The following is a 23787-nucleotide window of genomic DNA, read 5'->3' as shown; positions in this document are numbered from 1 at the left end:
CATCTGGCACTGGTAGCACAGAACAACAGAGGCCGTGGACCAGCAGAGCAAACTTGTGAGATATAGGCCGGAGGAAGGAGGAAGGTGCAGGTCACATGAGTTTCACACAAAGTGCACAAGACTTGACAAGTCTGTATTTATAGAAAGAGGAAGAATACACTGAGAGCAAGAGCTTAATCTAGCAAACTTCTGAATTCAGTTAACAACACGTTATAAAGATAAGCTTTTGCTTCCTTGTTTTCTCTTTTTTTTCTGAGCAGAGTGATTCTCCAGGTCACTGCCATAGTGTAATTTGCTCATCATATTTAAATGTGATTTTGATCACTGCTCTATTTATTAGACTGAAAAAGAGAGGCAGAAAACTCTCAAACTTTGAAGAGTTTTGATAAATCACTCTGATGTTTGACCCTCTCTAGCTAAAATATACATAAGCTTTGTATCAGAAGAGCAACTCAACTTAATAAAATTTAAGAAGAAGGAAAACCACATTTAGAAAAAAGTCTGCTACATTAAGCCTACATGCAGCAGCTGAGAACTTAATAGATTTGGAAAAATACTGCATTCAGCTTCTGTAGATAAAATTTCCTATTGTACAGTACATAACATTTTCATTAAATTGTGTATACAGCTGTACTTCCCTAATGTTCTTTTTGTTCTCTACCCGGACTGTGATGGTATCGTTGAAATGCTGCATATGAGAGGACACCTGAGACTCTTCTGAATTAGTAACACCCCAAAGACTCTTTATGGCAGAAGTATTAAGTGATAGGGCCTCCAATTTCCATCTAATTAGTGCACTAGCTGTTTTCCCCAAATCCTCACTAATATTTAAGAAGTTGCCAGATAATGCGACAAGCTTAATGAAAAAGAGAAATTAGCTTCAGAAAGAATTTTTGCCACATCTCACGACCTGAGCATAGGGAGTCCAAAATAGCTGAAAATCCTGTGAAAGAAAGAGCACAAACAGATAAATGCTTCGCCAAATGCTCTGACATGGGTTAAGGGTTTGTAAGTCTGCCCTTTTTGAATCATCCACAGACATTTACACTTCCAAGAAACTACTAGTCTATTAAGTGGCACATCTGCCATTACACTGAAAATCACCTTTTTATTATAGTGGAACTATCAGAGAACAGAGGAGTTAATTTTATGCACTTGAAAAAGTTAATTAGATATTACTGAAAAACATCTTTTCTAATATTTTATGAAAGCCATTCATAGAATAAACAGTGACGTGTATATGCAAATAAGCATGCTTTAAATACGGGTACAGAAATTCTGAAAGCATACATTATTTTTTTTCTAGCATATAGGAATTGAGTATTAAATATTCCCACACATTTCCTTACCAAAATGATTGTTGGAAAACATTTTGAGAAGCTTCAGAAAAAGGGACTTGATATTGACTTGATTTATGCAATTATGTTAAACATCTGAGTGACAATTGCCATGGTATGTTATCTGATGAGTTATTTTGCAGCTAGGAACCTAAAATAAGCTTCTTATCTGGTATTGCTTCTACTTCAAGTCTTTTTAAGATTATCTTCAAACATTCATGGTTACCTGAAGAAACTAACAGTAGGGAAAGGAAAACATTTATGAAAATTGCTGCAGCGGTACTTTTGGCATGAATTTTCACACCAGTAGTCATGATCAGTCAGATCACCCAGAAATGGTAAACCAATTACTAGTGTAGAACTATAATTAAATGAAAAGCAAACGTTAAAAAGAATGGCAGAGACAAAATTAAAACACATAATTCCCATATCAACTTCAACATTCAGCGTCTCCTCTCAGCTTATTAAAGGAAGTAAAATCCCCACTGCCTACCGCCAAAGCATCCTTGACTCTGCCCCTCACAAAGTCTATAGCATTTAAAAGAAACCTGACAGATTCAAATTCAAACCTCATCAGCTATCTAGGTTAAGAGCTACTCACTTTCATCAAAATTAATTTTTCCTAAATAGTTTTGAAAAACTCACCCTTGACAATCATTATATAGAATGCATGAAATACATAGAGCTGTACATAAAAATTATAATGCCTTATTTTCTTCTAAGAGAAATGTTAGATGACCTCTCATATAATAGAATATCATTTTTAAAAACTGTTGCTTAATTGAAATATTACATAATATCACCTGTGTCTAAGTTAGTATATTTTAAATTTCCCAGAGGAATAAATATGAAAATCAAATTATCTGAATAATTAGGGAGTGCTTTTTGTCCGAGTATCCAAACTATCCTTACTGGGTTGGCTGATGTGGCTCAGGCTATCTCATATTTCTTATTGTTTCTGATTTTATTGTATGGCTAGACATCCCCATCCAGACCAAGCCAAGCTGGATTAAACCATTACTGGCTTCAGTAATGCATCTCCTCAGCTTTGTTTGAAAAGGGGACTCAATAAGCCATCCTTAAGCTGTCCAAGTCAGATTGTTTTGGCTGAAATGGCTATGCCTAAGTGGAGGAGGAAGTGCTCCCACCATCTACCTTCACTAGCAAATCTGTGAGAGCTTCCAATGCAGCTCAGCATGGTGAGGAGGGACAGTATCATTTTTAAGCAGCACACTTCCTTGGAAGAGAATTAATTTAGGTCAGTGAGGCTTAATTCAGGCACACTGCTGTGTTAATACACCTCTGCTGCTTCCACAGTAGGCTCAGCTCCCTTTGCATGAGGCAGAACCAGAGCTAACCCCATGGACTTTATTCCGATTTCTCTGCACCTGGTTTCTAGAACCAGGAGTGCTGGAAAGCAGAGTGTGGGGAGGGTCTGCACGGAGAGGTGGAAGTCAGCTGAGATTTCTAAAATCAGCCATGCTGTATCTGTTTCTTCAACTTGCTCTTTCGTGACTCCAGGTCTAAGGGTTTGGTAACGCAGGTGCAGCCACACGCTAAGGCAAGGATCCAGCTTGTGTTCATTGCTTCATCTGACCTCGCACTTCTTGGTCAAAACACTGAGATTAGAGAAAAGGAGATACTTGAGCTGGCTATACAAGAGCCAGCCCATGCCTAGCATGACTTATGCTGAAGTAGACCTGAACCAAGCTGTTGGGAAACCGCTGTGTTGTGGGAGGGTTTATTTGCCTGAGTTGAGGATGGGCCTGAGTTGGCCATGCATGTTCACTCCAGCCCCATTAGCACTCTCATAAGTAAATCCACATCTGGTTGTAGGAAAACATTTATATTCACTCTGTCTGTATCAGTTTATGAAGCTACTCACAACAACCATACACACCTTAATATCAACCACTGGAAGTGGAAGCATAAAGCAGCAGGTCTTACCTTGGTTGTTTCCAAAAGCTGAATGCATTATCTCCTCATTCGAAATTGTACTAAATTCTGTTGTAAAAAATATGAGATGCGAACAATAACCTTCAATGCTACCTACAATATGCAATAACATTGGTCTCCTTTGTAATCGTCATTTATGAATCTAACAATCTTAGACTTTCATTAATTTCATTAATTTTAATGAAAAAATCTTGCATTCAAGAAACCAGAGCTACATAAAAGCCTCAAATTTTTCATTGCCAATGGGCTTTACCAAATTTTAATACTTCTTTTTGCTGAAATAAGGCAGGAAAAATTCAATTACCATGGAAAATAACTGTGCTAGATTTTGAAGCAGATTTATTTGCTGATGCTCATAAATAAAAGTAAATATTTTCATCAACATAAAAATCCAATATGCTTATCACAATACAATTAGTTTGTTTTGATACCCCATAGATATATCTCCGTATGAAGTAAAATTCTTACTGTTTTATTTGTTCTTGTCACTAGGTCTCTTCTCAGATAATTAAGAATTTTTTCCTACTCATTACATTTAATTTTCTTCATTAGCTCAGAGTCTGAGCTCATGCCTGAGTCTGAAGAGAACCATCTGGATCACAAGCCTGAAACTGAGATATGAGGATAGGAGCAGAAAAAAGAAGGAACTTTCTCAAACTTCAGACAGGGCTTCGCTTTAATATTTCTCCTTCACCATAGCTATGTCCCAATGCAGAAAAACAAAGTGCCTCCCCCCCCCTCCAAAAAAAGGTAAAATCATCTACTCCTAAAAATTACTAATAGAATCAAGATATAACTCAATGAACCCCCCAAAAACACACTCAGAATACAGAGTCAAGAAAAATAAAACATTCTTTGGGAATATGGCATAAAAAAATCATAAGTTTGAGTAAAATTTTCAAAAGAGACTAGTCCCACAGTTGAGGGGACAACTGGACTTTTTATTTTTACAGAAAATTAAATGAGTTTAAAAGCTTGCTACAGTTCAGAAAATAAACAGAAAATTTAACACCCCCTCTCAGAATTGATAATCCAAATGAAATTTCATTTGTAGTAGACTAACATTTACTTTTAAGCAAATCAAAATATTATGTACTCATTTATATTCCTTCAAACTTTTTCAATAAAGTAAAATATTACATATCAAAACAGGAAAGAATTGTTTCAAAGCAAAGTCAAAGCATCCTGTTTTGCAAACATCAGAACAGAATGCAAATGAAATGTTTTATTTTGTTAGGCTTTTTTTCTAAACAAGAACTCACGGAAATGGGCATGCTTCCACAAAATGTCTTGCTTTTAACAAAAACAACATTTTTGATAGAAAAACCTTCTGTCAGAAAATTCCTGATTAACACTAATCATATTGTCTTTCAATGAAAGTCAAATTAGTAATTATCTACATAACAGATTTTCAGATTTATGTAGGCATCTAAACACGCAGATAGTCCCCAACTGGCATATTTTAAAGTACATACATTACTTTTGAAAATGAGAATTAGCCTTCTAATCCATTCAGGTGCTTCTGAGAATTTAATTTAAATCTACTTTTATTATCACATTTTGAACTATCCTTGTTTCCCTCTCTCTCAGAGAATATGAAGCAAATTCTCATTTTAAGCTCAACAGTTTAATTTTTTAATTATATTTTGTTTGAAGAAAAATTGTTTGGGGAAATCCTGGCAACTGTGTCCCAGAACAGAAGGCAGGAAAGCTTCACCATTCATGTTGGACTGCATTTTATCATTCCTACTTGACAACATAGAGTCACATCAGTAGCTGGAATAATGGATCATTAGGGAATGACTGGGATATCAGCACAGTTGGCTTTGCAATACTCTTGGCTTCCTTGTTTGTTCTAAACAAGTAATCCATCTGTTGTTATTTCCAGAAGTTAGAGGAGGAACTAATAATCAGAGCTTGTGAGCTGCAGTTGCTAAGAACCCACTGGCTGGACTCAGCTGGCTGCTCTACAAGTCCTTATTCCTGGCAATTGACAGAAATTACTGCCAGTGTTTCTAGAATAGCCAGCTCTGCTCATCTATCTAGGCTGCTATGTAGCTTCTATTTCTGCAATATTTCAGACCATCTCAATAATTTTGAATGCAGTAGGAATATGTTATTCTACACAAAACCATTGCTGTAGCATAACGAATACCAGAAAATTTGGCACAGAATAAAAAAGCTGAGGGAAGAGACAGAGAGTGTGTATGCATCTAAGTATTACAAGTTCCAGGAAAAAATAGCCACCTGCATCTGGACAGGCCTGTATGTCTTAGTTCATAAGTCAACCATGTTCTTCATACAACTCTAATATCGTCTTCCTCTTCTAGATTCTGCTAGTGTGCTTAGCCCCAGCATTCAGTGTTGGCAATCTTGTTTCAGTCAAATCAGTACACCTATTAACAGCTGCACTGGCCTCATAACCCAGCATTTCTGCATACAGCCTGCACAATCTCACTAAGGCAGGTTATCACCTCTTCAAGATCACATGCCTCTGGTGTCATTCCATTTGCATTCACTTGCCTTTCCCAAAATGAGAGCTATATGGTCATCAGCAATTGGAAAAAGTCACGAGTTGGCTCTGTGCCTCCCTTTTATTTGGTGCAGAATCTTTGAATCACCATGTGAAGCATGCCATGACAGAAGTGCTTAGTTTACGAAGCTGATGGGCTAAAAGCACAGAGGCCAGGAATGGACAGATGTTCTCCCATCATACACTCTGGAATGATTCACGGAAAAGGGCTGCTTAAAGAAGTATTAAGGACATAGGATTTCAAGCACCTAAACAGTGCCAAACTGCAGTACCATTACAGAGGCAACAACATGGGTACGTCTTGGAAATGTGGATGCTCACACTCCCAAATCCCAGACAACAGCAGCAAAGACAGAAAAAACAGTTTGCAGTTTGTCAGATAAAGGGGGTTAGGCATGATTTGTGTGTTAAAATCAATCAGCTGTCAATACCACAGTAACTACAAGAAGCAAGTAAGTGCCGAAGTGTCACCTGGGATCTCTGCAGTGAGAGAATGTGTTCAATGACTGGCTGCAGCCACCTCCTGCCCTGTCTTAGCATACCAACTACACCAGGACTTGCAGTCCTTGTAGGCCTTTGGAAGATAGTTACCTGCTGTCCTGTATGTCTGCGCCAAAGGAAAACCTCTCCTCATCTGAAATACAGCTGTTAGAGTCCCCTCCAGCCCTTTCACACAAACTTCTTCCAAGAATCCCACACTGAGAAAGGGAGAGTAACAGCTGAAAAACGTTGACTACCTAAGTACAGCCCAGTCACACCCATATCGCTTGGAGTGATAAATTTCATGCAGTCTTTCAACCTCCACAAAAACAATTCTCTGTCTCCTGCCCATTTCTTATACACATGCTGTTTATTTTTTTTATATATGTATTAGAAGTTTTCCATTTTACATTTTAAAAACTGACAAGCTCTTTTCAGTGTCCCCTGATACAGAAGTAAACATTACGTTACTTAATGAGATTAGGCAAGTCAGCAAATTTACAGTATTGCTAGAGAATAAAAAGTATTTTCTCCCCATGAGCTCATGAAAACAACCAGGAGAGAAGCTCGGAATATCAGATAATGCCATTATTATAAAAATATGCTAAGGGTTCTTGCACTAATTAGCTACCTATTGATACTACCTTAAAACATTTGTTCTGTTTGATACACAGCTTAGTGTATAAAGAACTAGTCTTCAGTGATTCAGGTTTCCTTTCTTTATTTCATGGCTTTTGAATAGCTCTAATCACAGTTAAAGTACTATTTGGAAAGCCTCGAGATAAATAATTTTTACTTTTGTCCAGATAACTGGTTATTTAAAGACTCTATTATGCATTTGTCATTAAATCACAAATCTTATAGTTAATAATTGCATGGACTACAAGCTTTTCAGATTCATCAGCACATAAACTAGGGCCAAACACAAAGTTGAAAAAGGACAAATTTGTCTTATTTGTACTTTTTCATCTCTGTCCTGATGGAGACTGGCTATTAAGATTATTCAGTGTAGTGATGATACCTCCTATAGCTGTAGTTAATATCACACTTCTCTTTAATCACTGGTTGCCACACTTCTGTGAAATTAGGACACTGGGAAAGTCATGGAAGAGTGCATTCTGAGATTCCTTTTGCAAATGAGAAATTATAATTTATCTCACAATGAGCAATCTGATTAATAGCAGCAATGTTCAGTACATGGAGCTGATTTTAGAAGAATTTCTCATCAGCTTTCTGAGGAAAAAAATCCATTACTAAATCTGGGAAAATGCAGTCAAATGAGCTTTACTAAAACCATCTGCTGTGTTCTATATGGATTTAAAAAGAAACAGCATCAACCTGAAAGACAGATTTTTGAAAACTTGTATGCAGAAATCATTTATTGCACCAATGTTTGATCCAGTTAGATAGAGAAAGATCCCTGAAAAAGAGTCAATGACCAGAGACAGGGGTGGGGGATGCACAGAATAGCTCTCTAGTCTTCATAGCTACTTGACATTTGGGGGAGAAAGGGATAACTGGAAACAGCAGAACTCTGCTCTACTGTGCCCCGGGACATGTTTTTTCTCCCTTCATTCCAGACATTTCAGTTTAGTAGTGGTGCAGGCAACACTTAGCTAATGCAGGAGATACACTTTCTGTGCATGGAGAGCTCCTCTATAACATGCAGGTCTATTTGGGGAAATTACCCTCAAGTAAAATAGCATGAGTTTCTAGTGTATTTTCTATTTCATTAACAGTACATGTGAGACCACTAAATGAAGTTGAACACACTGCCCAATAAAAACACTTACAAACAACTTAATGCAAAGCTATTTCTATGCTATAAATTCACATTGCAGAAATAAAAATAAAAAATTGCAGTGTATCACTGTCAGTCAGGTCAGAAATACCTGATAAATAAAATGTCTTTTCCAATGGCAGGTCAATTACACCATTCTAGTTCCCATAAACATGGGGCAAAAGTGAGGGCAAGGGAATATTTGCTACTTTTCTGTGACCTGTAGGATTGACCCAAAATTTAGTTAAGTTTTCTTCACTGAATGCAATGTATTCTGAATCAGGCTTTTAATGGTCTTTGCACATATGTGTGCATCTCATTACAAGGCATATGAGACTGCAAGTCAGTTAAGGCTGTCACTCAGCAGAATAACTAGGCAGCTCTAAAAATGCCTGATACCTGCTTTCCTTTTATTAGATTTGACAAAGACTACCCTGGAAGGTCACAACCTCTAGTTGCTGCTTAAAGCTTTTCATTTTTAACTCAAAAAAGAGCCTTTTCTACTTTCTGGAAACAAGGCATTGTTTCTATTTTGAGAATGGGACAAAAAAGGCCAGGCAGGGAGAAAGTCTGTCTCATGAAGCAAGGTGTGCCCACTTTTTTGACTTTTCTGTTTGACTTCCAAAAGAGATCAATGATAAGCAATTCCCCTTTGCAACAAAAAGAATGTACTGACCTTTTGCAATGAATAAAAAGGAACATGCTGTAAAATATAACCATGGGGAGCAGTTAAAAGGTTCCACAGTTTGTCTTCCCTTTCTGAAGGCCTCATTTTGTAGAAAAGTACCTCAAAACCAGGAGAAAAATCGAGACAGGAAAGGAGCTGTTATTCAAGACTTGTGCTGCTTATTATTTGTACTGTATTACTGTGTGCATATAGTGTGTGTGTGTGTGTACGTGCATGTTATTGTAGATATATATAATCTAAGAGCTTGTGAGACATGATAATCTCAGTTATTGTTTTAATATCAAAGAATTGCATATAGCGTATCAGAAAGGAAGTGAGAACAATATTGTCAATTAAACAAGAAACATTAGGAACATCAACATACAGTAATACCTCCTCAGAATAGTTATTAGAACCAGCAGCTGCTGTTTGTAACTATAATTGATTTGTTATCAAGTAGCAAAGCTGTTCCACTTAAGATTCCAGACTGCCATCTGCTGGTGGTCTTACTTAAATTCACACTTCGTAAGGGGGAAAACAAGGTTACTTAAAACATTGCCTTTTTCACACTGTGTTTTTCAGAGCACATTTTTCATGCACATTTATTCCTGTATATTTTTTTTCTGATACTCTAAGAAATGACTCAGGCTGCATCTATACTGCATTTCAAGGTTTGGTCCATGCTCACCTCAAATCCAACATCAATCCATTTCCACACAAGCACTGGCTCAAGCACTAGCTTTATGCATGGGTTGGGGTGGGATGGAGGACATAACAGATAACTTGAGCTAATACTCTTTTTACCCAGGAATACACTTAGCTTCAGCATAGCAGATGACCAGTGTACACCATGGCTCACCATACAGCATACCACACCACCCTAGATTATCTAGTATTCCTTCCACCTCACCTGCCCTTGTGGCAACAGTATACAGCCAAAGTTATAAAAACAGTTGGTCAGTGTCCTATACTAAAAACCGCCTTATGTCAAACAGATCGGAGTCATAGGCAGCCTTTGATCAGTATGTCTATATAGCTCTAAGGGAGCATTATACCCATTCTACTTCCTACTTCTTACAATGTGGTCGTACAAAATTCAGGTAGGGAACACACTGGGTTTAAGGTTGAGTTGGAATCTGGTTTTGGCCCAGCCTTCTAAAATGCAGTTTAGGTGTAGCATAAGCATTAATAATGTGAAAAAATAATCACACACATTTCTTATTGAAATTAGAAGCACATTACCAACAGTTTTCATATTCCCTTCCACTAGGCTGTATAGTTTTTATTTAATTTGCTGAAAAATACAAATCTGCTATCATTTGACCCAGCCTTCAAAGAAAAACACATGTTTCTGAGATATGTTTCTAAGGGGGAAAAAAAGGTGTTCTTTGAGATAAATATAATACAGAAATTAAAGTTTTATTCACCTTCCTCTCTACTCTAAAAGAAAATTCACTTTCATGTGCACACCTGAAAGGCAAGACTAGAACCTGAAAGCTCTCTTCTAAAAACAGTCTTGTACAAATCCCATAGCAGCAGCTATAAGACTATCTTCCTCTATGCAGTATAGCTGTCAGTCTTCCCTCTCCTAAATGTACCAAGCCAGCAGTGCATTATAATTTATTACATTCTTTGAGGCCCAAGGAAAGTTATTGAAAACACTAAAAGGTCAGATCAAAAATAGACTACTTACATTCATTACATTTTGACAAAGTGGTTTCCCAAATCATCTTTAACACACTCAGGTTTTCTTCTAAAAAGTAGTGTAGTGCCTCTAATGTTCATTTTCTACTACAGTAATGCATAGCTTGTTTTACTATCACAGGTTTTTCACTTTCATCAGAATGGCAATCTTGTCAATCTGGTATCTCATCCACACAGTCCTCAGTGCCAGCTACCAATTCATTTTGTGAATTGACTGCTATTCTAAGTGGCTAGCTGGGAAAGGAATTGTATTTTTGCTCAGGCTTCCTATCTCAAAGCCCTTCTTCTCATTGGAAAACAACTCTATCCATACAAACTATCCGAAACTAAGAAGAGCAACTGACACTGGGGTTCAGCTGAGAACACAGCGACTTTTTCATTTGCTTTTGTTCTATTTACTGTCATGGAAGTTTTTGGTTGGTCACTTTAATGTTAATTTTCATTATTATGGTCTTTCTCAGTAAGCTGCAAGCAGGTATGTACACCTTGTTCATGCTAACTTGAAGGTGAACCTAAATATTTTTCAGCAAGAATTTTAAAAGATCATTTTAAAATGAACTTTTATCTACTTATTTTACAAAGACAGAGACCTTGGAGGCACTGGAAAACAAGCCAACATTTGTCATTTCTAGTTTGTGAAAAACCAAAATGCAAAATTTGCTCACAGCCTACTGAGCCACTGATTCCCACATTCCCACCACAGATTTTGTGATTAAACTGGAAATACGCTACCATTACTGAAATTTTTTTCTGACTTGAGTTATAAAGTACATTAGATTTAGTGCGATCAGAAATTAAGGCCTGATCAGTAACTTCAGACAAAGGTCCACTACAAAGCAAATGAAAAACAAAATCACTTCCCTAAGCTTATAAATAAAATAGTTTCCCACTTTATTTTAAAAAGTACCACTTTGTTTAATTTTTCAATGGAGGTAGTGAAAGATCTGTTTTAGCACTCTTTTCATGGTGCATTCCATCCAAAAAGATCTAAATTTTAAAATATTGAAAGAGAATATTTTAATGCTTCAGCTGAAACATGTATATTTGTAACTTACTGTTCTGTGAGAGATTACTCATAACTTCCTATTCACTTATTGGGAGCCAAATGAAAACATTCTCTTTGGTCCTTGTTTTTATGGCTTCCTCCCAAGTCATCCAATGTCAACCTCTACTAAACAAACAATATTACCTATTTTCCTGTAATACATCTATTATCAGTATTTTAAGGTGGAAGAAAGAGGAGTAAAAGAAGGAGGAATAAAACAGGTGACTCACTCCTTTAGAGACACAGAACTATGTTTACATGGTGAAGATCTGTTTCAGTTATAACATCAAATTCTTTACCCAGTTTGATTATAACAGTTAAATATTACTATGAAATTGCATTACTATAGATGGAATCAGTCTTGAAGAAACTTTTTTTAAAAAATCTGTAAATTTTGTTTGACTGGCATTCATAAAATAGAATTAAGATACCTTTGTTTCTCTGCCCTCCTTTCTCAATAAACAGCTGTGCTGTATTTTGGGGTTTTTTTTGTATTGTTTTGTTTTTGTATTTTTTCCAAGGGCCACTTACCATCACAATTACCATATTTCTAAAGCAATATCTAATTTCCTTGAAACAGTATTTGTTACTTGGAACAATTACTAATTTTAAAATATATTAAGTACATTGAAGATTAAAACTCATATATAGATTTGTCATTCTGAATATTGAAAGACATAAATGAGAACACTGATGTCACAGGTGATTAGTAAACTCAATCTTGATGGGGAACAAGTAGTGCAATCTTTAAAGTGTTACACTGACAAATGTGATATGAAGCAAGAGAGAGGTGCTGTTGCTTACATATTTTGCCTTTCTTGATGTAAAGCAATGGTTTCCACACTAGAATGCAGCTGAGACTTTTTAGTAAGTCTGGCTTTTAGCTACTGTCTATCAATCAAATAGATTTTTTTAGTAAGAGAGAATGAAAAGAAGGGAGATACAGATAAAATGAAGCTTAGATGAATAGTTTTTAAATCCAGAAAGAACTAATACTATCACATAGCAAGGGACAAGAGCTTCTCTTAAACTGAGTTTGTGAAGCAAAATTACTTTGATAATTCACAGTATGAAAATTTACTGGACCTACTAGTAGCAATGAAAGTAACTTGAGAGTAACCTATCCCATACCACGTTGGACAAAGTTCAGAATACCAAAATCCATCACAATCCCTCCCAACAGGGAAGTTCCAGTGCTATCATTCAGCCTGCAAAATACAATTGCAATTTATTGGTGGAACAATGATTCTTAGAGTCACTAATGACTCTATTAGTCTAATTTATAAAAGAATTGCTGTTCTACAAAATATTTCCACTGACTTTTAAAAACCTTTAGAAAATACAAAATTTCCTCTAGGAAATTTAAAAGAAAGAGCTGAAGAAAAATAAAAGCGCCAATAATCTATTTTCCCAAGAAAGCTGCAAGTTTTGATGATGCAACTTGAAATTTTCATGTTCTGTTGTGCAAGCAACTTCTCCATCCACCTCCCATTTTGCTTTAAAAAGCATCTAACACAATCCCTGAATTGCTAATGAGAGTAATGCTAAATGATGAAATTGGAAATAGAATGGAACACCACGCATTTCCTAGCATTGTGTAATAGCCAAAAAGCTCTAAAATCAGTCCTCCATTCAGCCAACCATAGAATTAATAAATATTCAGGTTTTAAGCATTAGGAAAAATAAATCTACACTAACCATAATAAAAAAAATTACAACAAGCAGAAGAGAGATGACAAAAGCCCATATTATTTACATCAAATCACTGCATCAACACTGAGTCGTAACTGATTGTATTTGGGCTCAGTTTTTAAACGTAAAGATAAAAACTTTTAAGTGTCCATTTCTGTTTGACATTCAAAAGAAGTTAAACTAAAGAAACCTACTGTGAATAGTGCAAGAAAAGGATCCAGAGGAAAGGTTTGACCTCTCTTCATTCTGATTTAACTTTGATGATGCACTATACATGATGAGGGTATCACTAGACTCATAACCCATCAGCAAGTAATTCATAAGGAGGTCAAAGAAAGGAAAAGGCCATAGAATCATGCATAATTTAGCAATTTCATCAATAAACAATTCTTCAGAAAATATAAAACAGCACTGAAAGAGGAATGTGGGGAAGCAGAAAGGGAACAAAAATACCATATGCGTGCATGACACTGACACCATCTTGCAAGCAAACTTAGAATGTGTGTATATACAGGAAATTAGTAAATAACTTCAAATTGCATCAACAAAGGTAATCACGCATGGAAATATAGATATATGTATACTTATACTTTGTCCATTAAAGCTAATCCACTTGGCTATGTCATGATGCCCCAAAATGAGGAAAACAAAGAAGGAAATGGAACAAGAGGGGAATAACAATAAACAAATGGAACAAGAGGGGAATAACAATAAACTTATTATAAAGTCATCCTTGGGCTTCACAAACTTAGTTTTACTAGCAGAATGGTCAACATGGAAGACACAAAAGTAAAACCTCTGAAGACTAAAACTCATTACAGGAAGATGTGCAATTACAATGGTTTAATCAGACCTGACATAGTTATTCTGGTGCTTTAATTCTGTAACAGTCACAAAGAATTTCTCCCTATTGCAGTCTACCAGGATTTCTCCTACTGCAGTTATGAAGTGTGGTAAAACTAAAACTTCTAAAGGCTATTGCTAGCAATATATTATCGCAAATTACTGGAGAACAGAAAAGCAGAAATTGCTTTTTGATCTTCCCATGGTCACACATTCTAATTTGTTTTTAAGAAAAACTGTCATGCCAAATAGATTTCTAGTAAGTAATGCTTTAATGTATAATACTAGAAAGAAATATTAATATATAACATCCTACAACCTCTATAAATATTTTAATTTAGTTTTTATATTTTATATTTTATAACAACAAATAAATAGGGAGTATTTTTGGAACAGCTATTTCTAACTTTTATAGATCTTAACTATGATGTATCTGTTCCAGTCAATCATATTATGACAGATCTTCTAAGTGCAAAACCTCATCATGCTGGATATTATTAAACAGCAAGATAAGAGGAGAATCAAGGAGAGTAGGGATGGAGTCAAATGCTTTACTGAGTTATCTGCTCCTTAGCTATGATATTCTGAATTTTCTTTCCACAGTAATTTTTTCATTCCAAATATCATAAGGTTACAGTCATAGGAACTTTTACAATGCAATGGGATATTACAAATGCAAAAATTTAGATACCAGAACAAAGCTAAAATTCCAGTCACTATCTGTCACATGGGCTAAACATACATTGCATAGGCATGCAAGAAAAGGTATTATATAGAAATAGTGTATAGCAATTTGTTAAGCAGTCGGAGAAAATAAAATGCAATTCTTTGAGACAAAGAAATGACATTTTTTACTTTCTTCTCAATAGCACATAAATGAAAAAAATCACTTATAACTGTCAAAGAATACAAAAAAGGTCAGTTATAAAATTAAATGGACCTATAAGATTCTTAGATAATCACTTCATATGAATTAGATTAATTACTTCCGATTCTATTGCAAATTATTCTCTGCTATCTAGGGATTATTCCACATACAGAAGATTATGCAGTTACAGGCACAGATCAGTGTGTGTTAGCTTTATTGTTCTGAAGGTCCCCCTCACTTTTTCCTTTTTCCCCTTTCAAGAGGAAAATTGATAACATTTTACATCTAAGCCTAAACAGAGGTTACATATCTAATTCCTATATCACTGGGATTAGGCACTGAAGTGCCATTTATACCTGTAAAAATCTTCCCATCTTCTGAAACCACAGGACTTTTCCCATTCTGGATGAGAATTTAAGATTGCTTCTTCTTCTCTTTTCTGAGACAAAAAGACATCTATTTTGCTTCATCCTTATGCTATCCTAACACACTATGTGAGGACCTGGCTCAAGACAAGATAACAACTGTACATTACAACCGGAGCTAGGACACATTTGATGGTTTTAATTTAATACAAGGATAGGGACTGATTTTTTTTAATTTTGGTCATGCAAATTCACATTTCAATCTCCAGGTTTAGATGAGTAATCATGATAAAGCCAGCTGAAACTTGTTCCTCAAGCTCATTCCTATAGCTTAGAACACAAAATTGTGATCTATCATTTATACATTTTTACCTGTCCCATCAAACAGACAAAGTGTAATATATTTAAGCAGAAGCAAATAACTTCATCTTTTTACTCTCAAACCAAAGCATGTGCTTCTCAAATTTCAATTGCTGGAGTAGTTCTCACACATTGCAACAAATATACCTTGAACAATGGCTTTGCTCTATGATATGAGTGGGAGGGAATAGGAAATCTTGCGAAAAGGTGTAGAAGGAGGATCAGGAAGAAAGTGAGACTTGGTTGGCAGTCACCCATATTTGACAGTCATCTTAGAACTGTTACTTCCCAGATGGTCCAGGTGATATATACCTATCAATTACCATCACTGTAAGCATTTGTATTTGGGGAGATTTAGTCTTTCTCCTTCTTTTATAACCAGTATGGTTGAGGCCTTTTGTTTATAAATTCCTCTCATCTCTCCTTCATTTTCCACATGACACAATCAATTTTCTCTTGGCCTCAACAGTAAAGAATGACCTAACGCTCATAAAAATTAAATGCAGTATTCTGTTCTTAAATAACTCTGGTCAGTTTTGCACTGAATAAGGTGCATTTAGGAAAATAAAATGCATATAGAATATATAAGAATGACGATAGATTATTAATTTTTCTTGCATGGAAGAAAATCTTTTTAACTGCAAATCTGAGAAATCTGTAAATAGAAGCCACATGGTATTAGAACTGACATCTTTTCACATGGAATTAATCTGTTCTTGAATGCTGATTGCTTGTTTGTAGTCATCCACAGCTTCCTTCCTGAAACCCAGTTTACCACGAATATCAGCTCTAAATTTATACATCAAGGCATCATTGGGCTGAATTGACAATGCTGTAAAAAATAAGAAATAGAAATTTAGGTATTTTTTACATTATTATATGATTATAAAGATAAGCATGTACCAGAAAAAAGCTCATGTCAATGCCCAAAATCTTTTTCAAACATGCTTTCACAAGAGAAAACAGAGATCAAACTAATTAACTTTACACCAAGAAGTAGGCAACTCTGTAATAATATTTATGCTTCAGATTTTTTTTCCTTTTTGATGTAATTTATGAACCCCACTTCAATTTTGCCCCAACAGCAGAAACTACACTTTCCTTGTAGTAACAGCATATTTACTTTAACTTCCTTTTTTTAATAACATCATAATATCTTCTCAAAGTAACTAGAAAATATACTAACAAAAATAAACACCTACTTTCTGAACTATGAAATAAAGCCAAGTAATTTGTTATCATAATTGTTAGTATGCTACCAAATGTAATCATACCTGGTAAATAAAGATTACCTGTTGAAATGTCTTTCTCAGCTAGCTCATATTGCTTTAATCCGTTATAGAAATTTGCCCTGTTAAAATACACTGCTGCAGAGAATGGACAGAGGCAAACTGCCTTCTCAAAGTCTTCCTTTGCTTCTTTAATATTTTTTAATAATGTATTTGTAATAGCACGATTCATAACAGCAGATTTGTTTCTTGGGTCAAGTTCTAATGCCTTGGAATAATAGCAATAGGCCTACAAAATACATGAATTGAAGATAAAATACACTGTTAAAATTTGGGGAAATGGTTTATGTACAAATTAGAAATTCTGGTTTGTTTTTTAAAGTTGTTTATGTTCCTAAGTCTTTACTTGTTCTGCTTAATGTTCTTTGTGCATAGAAGAGAGAGGCACAGCACCAGCATGTCTATCCACAAATAGGTCAATATACTATCAACACCCAGACAGATTTTTGAAAAAAGCAGGAGAGTATCAGCTTATACTGAATCATAATTATAGCACAGAAGAAATGACCTATGCACTAAAGTCAATTTGAATTAAGCTAGAATATGAATTTATAATGCAACGCCTCGTCTTGAACATCTTCATAATCAGACAGCCTCTGCGAGCAGAGTAAGGAACCAGAGAAGCAGAAGAAAGAGGAAGAACAGCCTCTGGAAGACCAGTCATGGAAGAACGATACTAGATGCAGAAGAAAAAGAAACTACATGATCACAGGAGAAGCCATATGCAGAGCACTGACCTTGGACTCCTGAGGGATTTCCGATCCAAGTCTAACTAATACCCAAGAGCACCAAGGAGTCTGACTCAGAGAAACATACCAGAACATTAAATCGTTTTCTTACATATACCTATTTCTTTTGCTGTATGGAGTACAAATTATCTACATTTATAATCTTTTGCCAAGCGTGTAAATAATGAACACCTCAATACATGAACTGCAAGCTGAAGTGCTTACAGATGCAAATCTGGGAGAGAATTAATTTGAGTAGATGAAATGTGCTGAAGCATCAGCACCAGTCCTGGGTTTCCATAGCTGCTGGACCACAAAGTCCCAACCAAATAAAAAAATAATACTGAGCCTATGCCCAGGAAGTGTGACAGGAAGACCAAAGGATAAATCATGCTGGGGCCTCCTCAGACAGAGAGAGATAAATGGGCCTTGCCTTCAAGCAATTTTCAAAGTCTCTGTGCAAGAGGAATTTCAGTATCCAGCTTTTCTGTATTTGAAGATCCCTACTGTATTTCAGCAGAATGAGGTGATTTAAAACTGAAATTACTGTGGCAACAGGAGAAAGATCCAGCTTCTCGGTTTAAGCCTATCAGCAGGAGATTCTTTTCATTCTCTTCTCATGGTGCTGTAGGGAATCTGGGCAAGTTATTTAGTCTCTATTTGCCATATTTTACAGGGCAACTATGAGACTTACGTTGGTTGGTTTTACTGAAAAAACAGGAGAATTTAGGTACCTCAATTATTTACAGATTTTTGAAATGTTTATCATAGCTGTCGTGAATTTCAGTTCACTCATATCAATAATAAAATGTCCAGTATTAGGACAATCATTTGTTAATAATTGCTACAGATTAATTCATCTCTCTTTAGAGGACAAAAACTATGAAATTCAATGAAAGAAAAGTTCAAGTTAATATATTTAGCTTGGTACCGACAGTATTTATACAAGAGTCAAGGAAAACAGTTCTGAAGATGGTATAGAGAGACTTACCTGTGAAAACTGTCAGTTACGGAAGTAGATATTTCCTGCATTGAAATAGGCTAAGGCATAGTCAGGGTCAACAGAAATTGCATGTTGATAGTCTCTCATGGCACAGGATAGGTATCCCATAAACTGATTGATAACACCCTGATTTGTTAGCAGCGGAGCAGTGGTAGTGAGCTGAAAAACAGTAATAAATACATGTTTATTTAGGGAAAGTTCACACTTTTACAGTAACTTTGTTTCTCAAAGATACAGTCATTAAAAATGCAATTGCACCTTCTAATACAAATTGTCGACTATTCATATACAGTGTTGGCTGGCTTTATAACAACAGGTTCATTTTAGTAAAATCACTTTAAGCTAACATTTACCTTTAACGCAGCATTTGTATCTTGAAATGCAGCAAAAGTTTCGCCCATCTGAAGACAGACTGAAGCTCGTCCATCATATGCAGCAGGGCATTTTGGATCAATGTCAATAGCAATTGTAAATTGGTTCCAAGCTTTTTGAAACTTTCCAAGGGCCTAAAATGAATTGCAGTATGTCCACAATAATAAATATATGAAATGCCAAACAACATACTAAGGGCCCCATTTAAAAATTTACAGCAGAAAATGTAAGCATGTTTATATTTACAAATGCACTTAACTAAAATACAGAAAAAAATGCATTCAAATACCTTGTTAATTGTGCAATACCCATTCTCCTTGCAAATATGTATCTGCTACAACTGCTTTAGCTACAAGTATTACATCTTCTCTAGCACAGAATCATAGAACGGTTGAGGTTGGAAGGGAACTCCAGAGATCATGTAGTACAACCTTACTGCTCAAAACAGGGTCTAGAGCAGGCTGCTCAGGACTGTATCCAGTCGCATTTTGAATATCTCCAAGTATGGAAACTCCACAAACTCTGAGCAAGCTTTTCCAGTGTTCAATCACCCTCACAGTAAAAAAGTTTTTTCTGATGCTTACATGGAACTTCTTGTATTTCAAATTGTGCCCATTGCCTCTTGTCCTGTCACTGGATACTGCTGAGAAGAGTCTGGCTCAGTCTTCTTTACTCCCTCCCATCAAATATTTATATACATTGATAAGATCCCCCCTGAGCCTTCTCTTCTCCAAGTTAAACAGTCCCAGCTCTCTCTACTTCTCTTATGACAGATGATCCAAGCCACTAATCATCTTTGTGGCTCTTTGCTGGACTCTCTAGCAGCATGTCTACATCTTGCTTGTACTGGGAAGCCCAGGACTGGACACAGCACTCCAGATATGGCCTCACCAGTGCTGAGTAGAAGGGAAGGATTGCCTCCCTTGACGTGCTGGCAATGCTTGTCCTAGTGCAGCCCAGTAAGCTGCCGGCCTTCTTTGCTGCAAGGGCACATTGCTGGCTCACGTCCAGCTTGTTGTCCACCAGGACCCCCAGGTCCTTCTCTGCAAAGCTGCTCTCCAGCCAGTCTGCCCCTAGCCTGTACTGGTGCATGAGATCATTCCTCCCCAGGGGCGGGACTTCACACTTCCCTTTGTTGAACTTCATGAGGTTCCTAACCACCCATTTTTCCAGCCTGTCAAGGTCCCTCTGAATGGTGGCACAACCGTCTGGTGTATCAACCGCTCCTCTCAGCTTTGTATCATCTGCAGACTTGCTGAGGATGCATTCTCATATCATCCAGATCATTAATGAAGATGTCAAACATTATTGAACCCAGTATCAACCCTGAGGTACTTTCACTAGTGACTGGCCTCCAGCTGGACTTCACGCCACTGATCATGACCCTTTGAGACCAGCAGTTCAAGCAGTTTTCAATCCACTTCACTGTCTACTTATCTAACTTGTACTTTATCAGCTCATCCATGAGGATTTTATGAGAGACAGTGTTGAAGGCTTTGCCAAATTTGAGATAAACAACATCCACTGTTCTTCCCTCATCCACCAAGCTAGTCATCTCATCATAGAAGGCTCTCATGCTGGTTAAAAGTGATTTTGCCTTCATAAATCCATGCTGACTACTACTGATCACTTTCTTGTCCTTCATGTGTTTGAAAATGGTTTCCAGAATTATTTGCTCCATCACCTACCCAGGGATCAAGGTAAGGCTGTCTGTCTTGTAGTTCCCCAGATCATCCTTTTTGAAAATAGGAGTGATATTTGCTTTTAGAGTCCTCAGGAACCTCTCCTGCTGCTATGCAAAAGATAAGTACTTTCCCTGTACATTCAAACGGAACTTTGGCATACTATACTTCATGAAGGATGTTGCACTGTCAAAAAAGTGATAAATTCTGGGTGAGTCAGGCCTTTGGGACCGGAGGTAAAATGTAAACACTTTACCTAATTTATGGATTGATTAAGCTAAGGGGAAGGCTAAGCATCTAGTTCCCTACACCAAAATACTTCTCCACATGGAGCTTACATTTAAGCTCCAAAGACACAATCAGGCTAAAGAAAAGGCATCAAGTGAGTTTTAGGCACCTCAGAAATTAAGCACATACCACAATACTAGCTTTCCGGGCTGCACCCTGCACCTGAGATGTCTAATTCCTACCTATATCCTGTTACTCACCAAGGTAGTCACTGTAGGTTTTTCCTATTACTTAGTACTTCATAAAGCACTGCAAAAGCATTGACTAGAATTCAAGTGCATTGGCAAAGCTGTAAAAGTAAATTTGCATGAAACCTACCCAAGATGACCCAACACAGGTCACTAACATTAGTGCCTCACTGGCAAAAATTAATTCACAACAACATTCACAATTCAAGACATTTCAGACAAGCAGGTAGGAAAATTATAGGAATCAAGACATGGAGAAAAAAAAAACTGTCAAATCATATCACATACCCCCCTACTAATGCAGTACTGTTCATTTTTGAATGTAGTTAAGTAGTTTTCAGAGATCATTATACACATGTCATTTTCCAAGGGATTTTAACAGATTTGTTAGCATTGTATTTTGTAATTTTTTTTTACATAGATTTGTCAACACTTTGACCACTTTTTATTTCAATAAATAGCTCATACACACAAAAAAATCACAGTACTTAGTTGATCAGAGCACCATATATGTGAATCAAATGAGTGTAAGGCTACTTGATATGTCATTATTCAAGAGCAAATCTCCAACAAGATTGGGCACAAATGTGAAAAGAGAATAATGGTCTACTCATTTATTTAAAAAGAAAGGAGACCCCGTAAGATCTACATTAAGCATATGGATTACTTTATCCTGTTGATCCCTTAGACATTTTATATTTTATAAATTTATACATACAAAATTAATGTTATTTTCTTTGATTATGCATATTACTTACAATGAATTTTGGTGTTACCTGCAAGTTGTATCCTAAGCAAATTCTGGCTTTCACAAACTTTGGATTCAGGTGAAGTGCTTTCAAGAAGTCTTTCTGCGCTTGTTTACGATCAGGCTCATGTCTGTTTTCCATGTATGAATTTCCTCTTCCAACATAGGCATCCACAGAAATGGGATCTAGTTTGAGAACCTGGTTAAATGATCTCACAGCTTCTTCAAACTCATTAAGTCTAAAAATGGAGATATTAATGACTATTAGCTCTGTTTACCTTTTTACCATTTTTATAAACAAGATTCTCAACTTATGAATGATCAGCAAGTACTACCACATCATTATCTCAGAAAACAGCTTAATTCTTACTGATTGACAAAACTTTTTCTTTCCTTAGTTTTGCTTTCTCTATGTGCTCTCTAATGTTTATTAGAACAGTGAAGGCAGTTGGTCTAAGATCTTGCAAAATTCAGTTTGAAATCCTTGGCCCAATGAAGAAAACAGCAAGTCTCATTAACTTTTGCTGGGCCAAGATTTTACTTCTTCAACATTGGTACTCAGCAGATTCTAATGTAGACTTTAACCGAGTCATTCATGCTGTCTAAATGTCATGACCCTATATGCTTTTTTGTTAGTCTGTTCAGACACAGCTGTTTCAGCCATAAATAATTTACTTCTAATATAAGCCTTTTCTCTGTTTTTTTCTCATATCAGCTCTTGAGCATATCCAAACTATGATAACCTTGCAGGGTAAAAACAACTGATATTCAGGCATAGACCATTCTGATCTAAGAGTAGGCCAACTGTAGAATTCTGTCCTTAGATAAAGACACAAAACTTAACACATTTAGGGTATACCAGCAAGGAATAAAAAGCATTAAACAAGTTAAATGCCAATGAATGCTAGTAGATATCTTCACATATAAAGCAAAAATTTTAATATGTCAAAGTACAAAGTCATTTAATCAATAAGATACTGGAAGATAAGATGGTGTTTGAATATAAGCTAAATATCCAGATTCTACCTGTAGCACAGCTTGATTTCTTTAGCAAAGGGAGAAAGATTAAATAGATTTGGCTAACATAAAATTTTAAGGGTTATAAACCAAAAGCTTTTTTTAAGCACAGCACTTGTCACCAAAACAAATTAGGACACCATGCCAATCATGTAGATGGGCAGTCATAAACTTAAGAGGTTGTGGAATGGATCCCAAATGCATCTTAAAATGGGCTGTAGCTGAGCTGTGTGGTTACCAGTGACCCCTTTTGACAGTTGAGAATTATTTAGACAGAAGCACCAAAACTGTATGTCCTCTTCTTAGAAACAGGACTCAGCGTTACTATGTTAGTTCTGCACCATACAGACACTGTGAGACAACAGGCATACTAACACAAGAATTTTGATGCTAAAATCCTAAATACATCCATCCCCACACTGCCTTAGCAGCAACAGGGTTCTGCAGTGATAGATGACAGAGGAACTCTAGAATAAAATAGATATAAACTAAACTGACACATTGATATAAATGAAATTTTAATAGCTTAGTTACTATTTCGCAAGACGATCATCTATGGACTCCAGCTGTCACTATGATAAGTAGACTAAAATACTGATGTGCTTAATTCTTCCACATTGTATCTATTTTAATGACTTAACAGATTTACTTTAATCTCTCAGAATAAATTTCATTTTGATGAAACTATACTTCAGAATGTCAAAATAAAAAATTCATGCAAGGAAAACCACTGAGGCTTTTGCTTTGCTTTAAAGCACAAAGTGCAGATCTAATCAGAAACTGCATCCTAACTATTTCTGAACAAACTAACACAACTTTATATTACTTCCAATCCCCTTCAA

General features: G+C 36.1%; 1 protein-coding gene across 1 annotated transcript in view; it reads right to left on the bottom strand.

Moving 5' to 3' along the window:
* Positions 1-14965: 14965 nt before the first annotated feature.
* TTC6 (tetratricopeptide repeat domain 6) overlaps positions 14966-23787 on the bottom strand; it is a 64701-nt gene continuing 55879 nt past the window's right edge. The window contains 5 exon segments of the mRNA XM_013940882.2: positions 14966-16462; positions 16923-17148; positions 18639-18809; positions 19004-19156; positions 21957-22167. Coding sequence (XP_013796336.2) covers positions 16326-16462; positions 16923-17148; positions 18639-18809; positions 19004-19156; positions 21957-22167 — 898 coding nt within the window. The 3' untranslated portion in view covers positions 14966-16325.

Source organism: Apteryx mantelli, chromosome 4 (assembly GCF_036417845.1).
Source record: "Apteryx mantelli isolate bAptMan1 chromosome 4, bAptMan1.hap1, whole genome shotgun sequence".
Lineage (NCBI taxonomy): Eukaryota > Metazoa > Chordata > Aves > Apterygiformes > Apterygidae > Apteryx > Apteryx mantelli.
The sequence above is the reverse complement of the archived record's forward strand: the minus strand, read 5'-3'. Positions and strand labels throughout refer to the sequence as shown.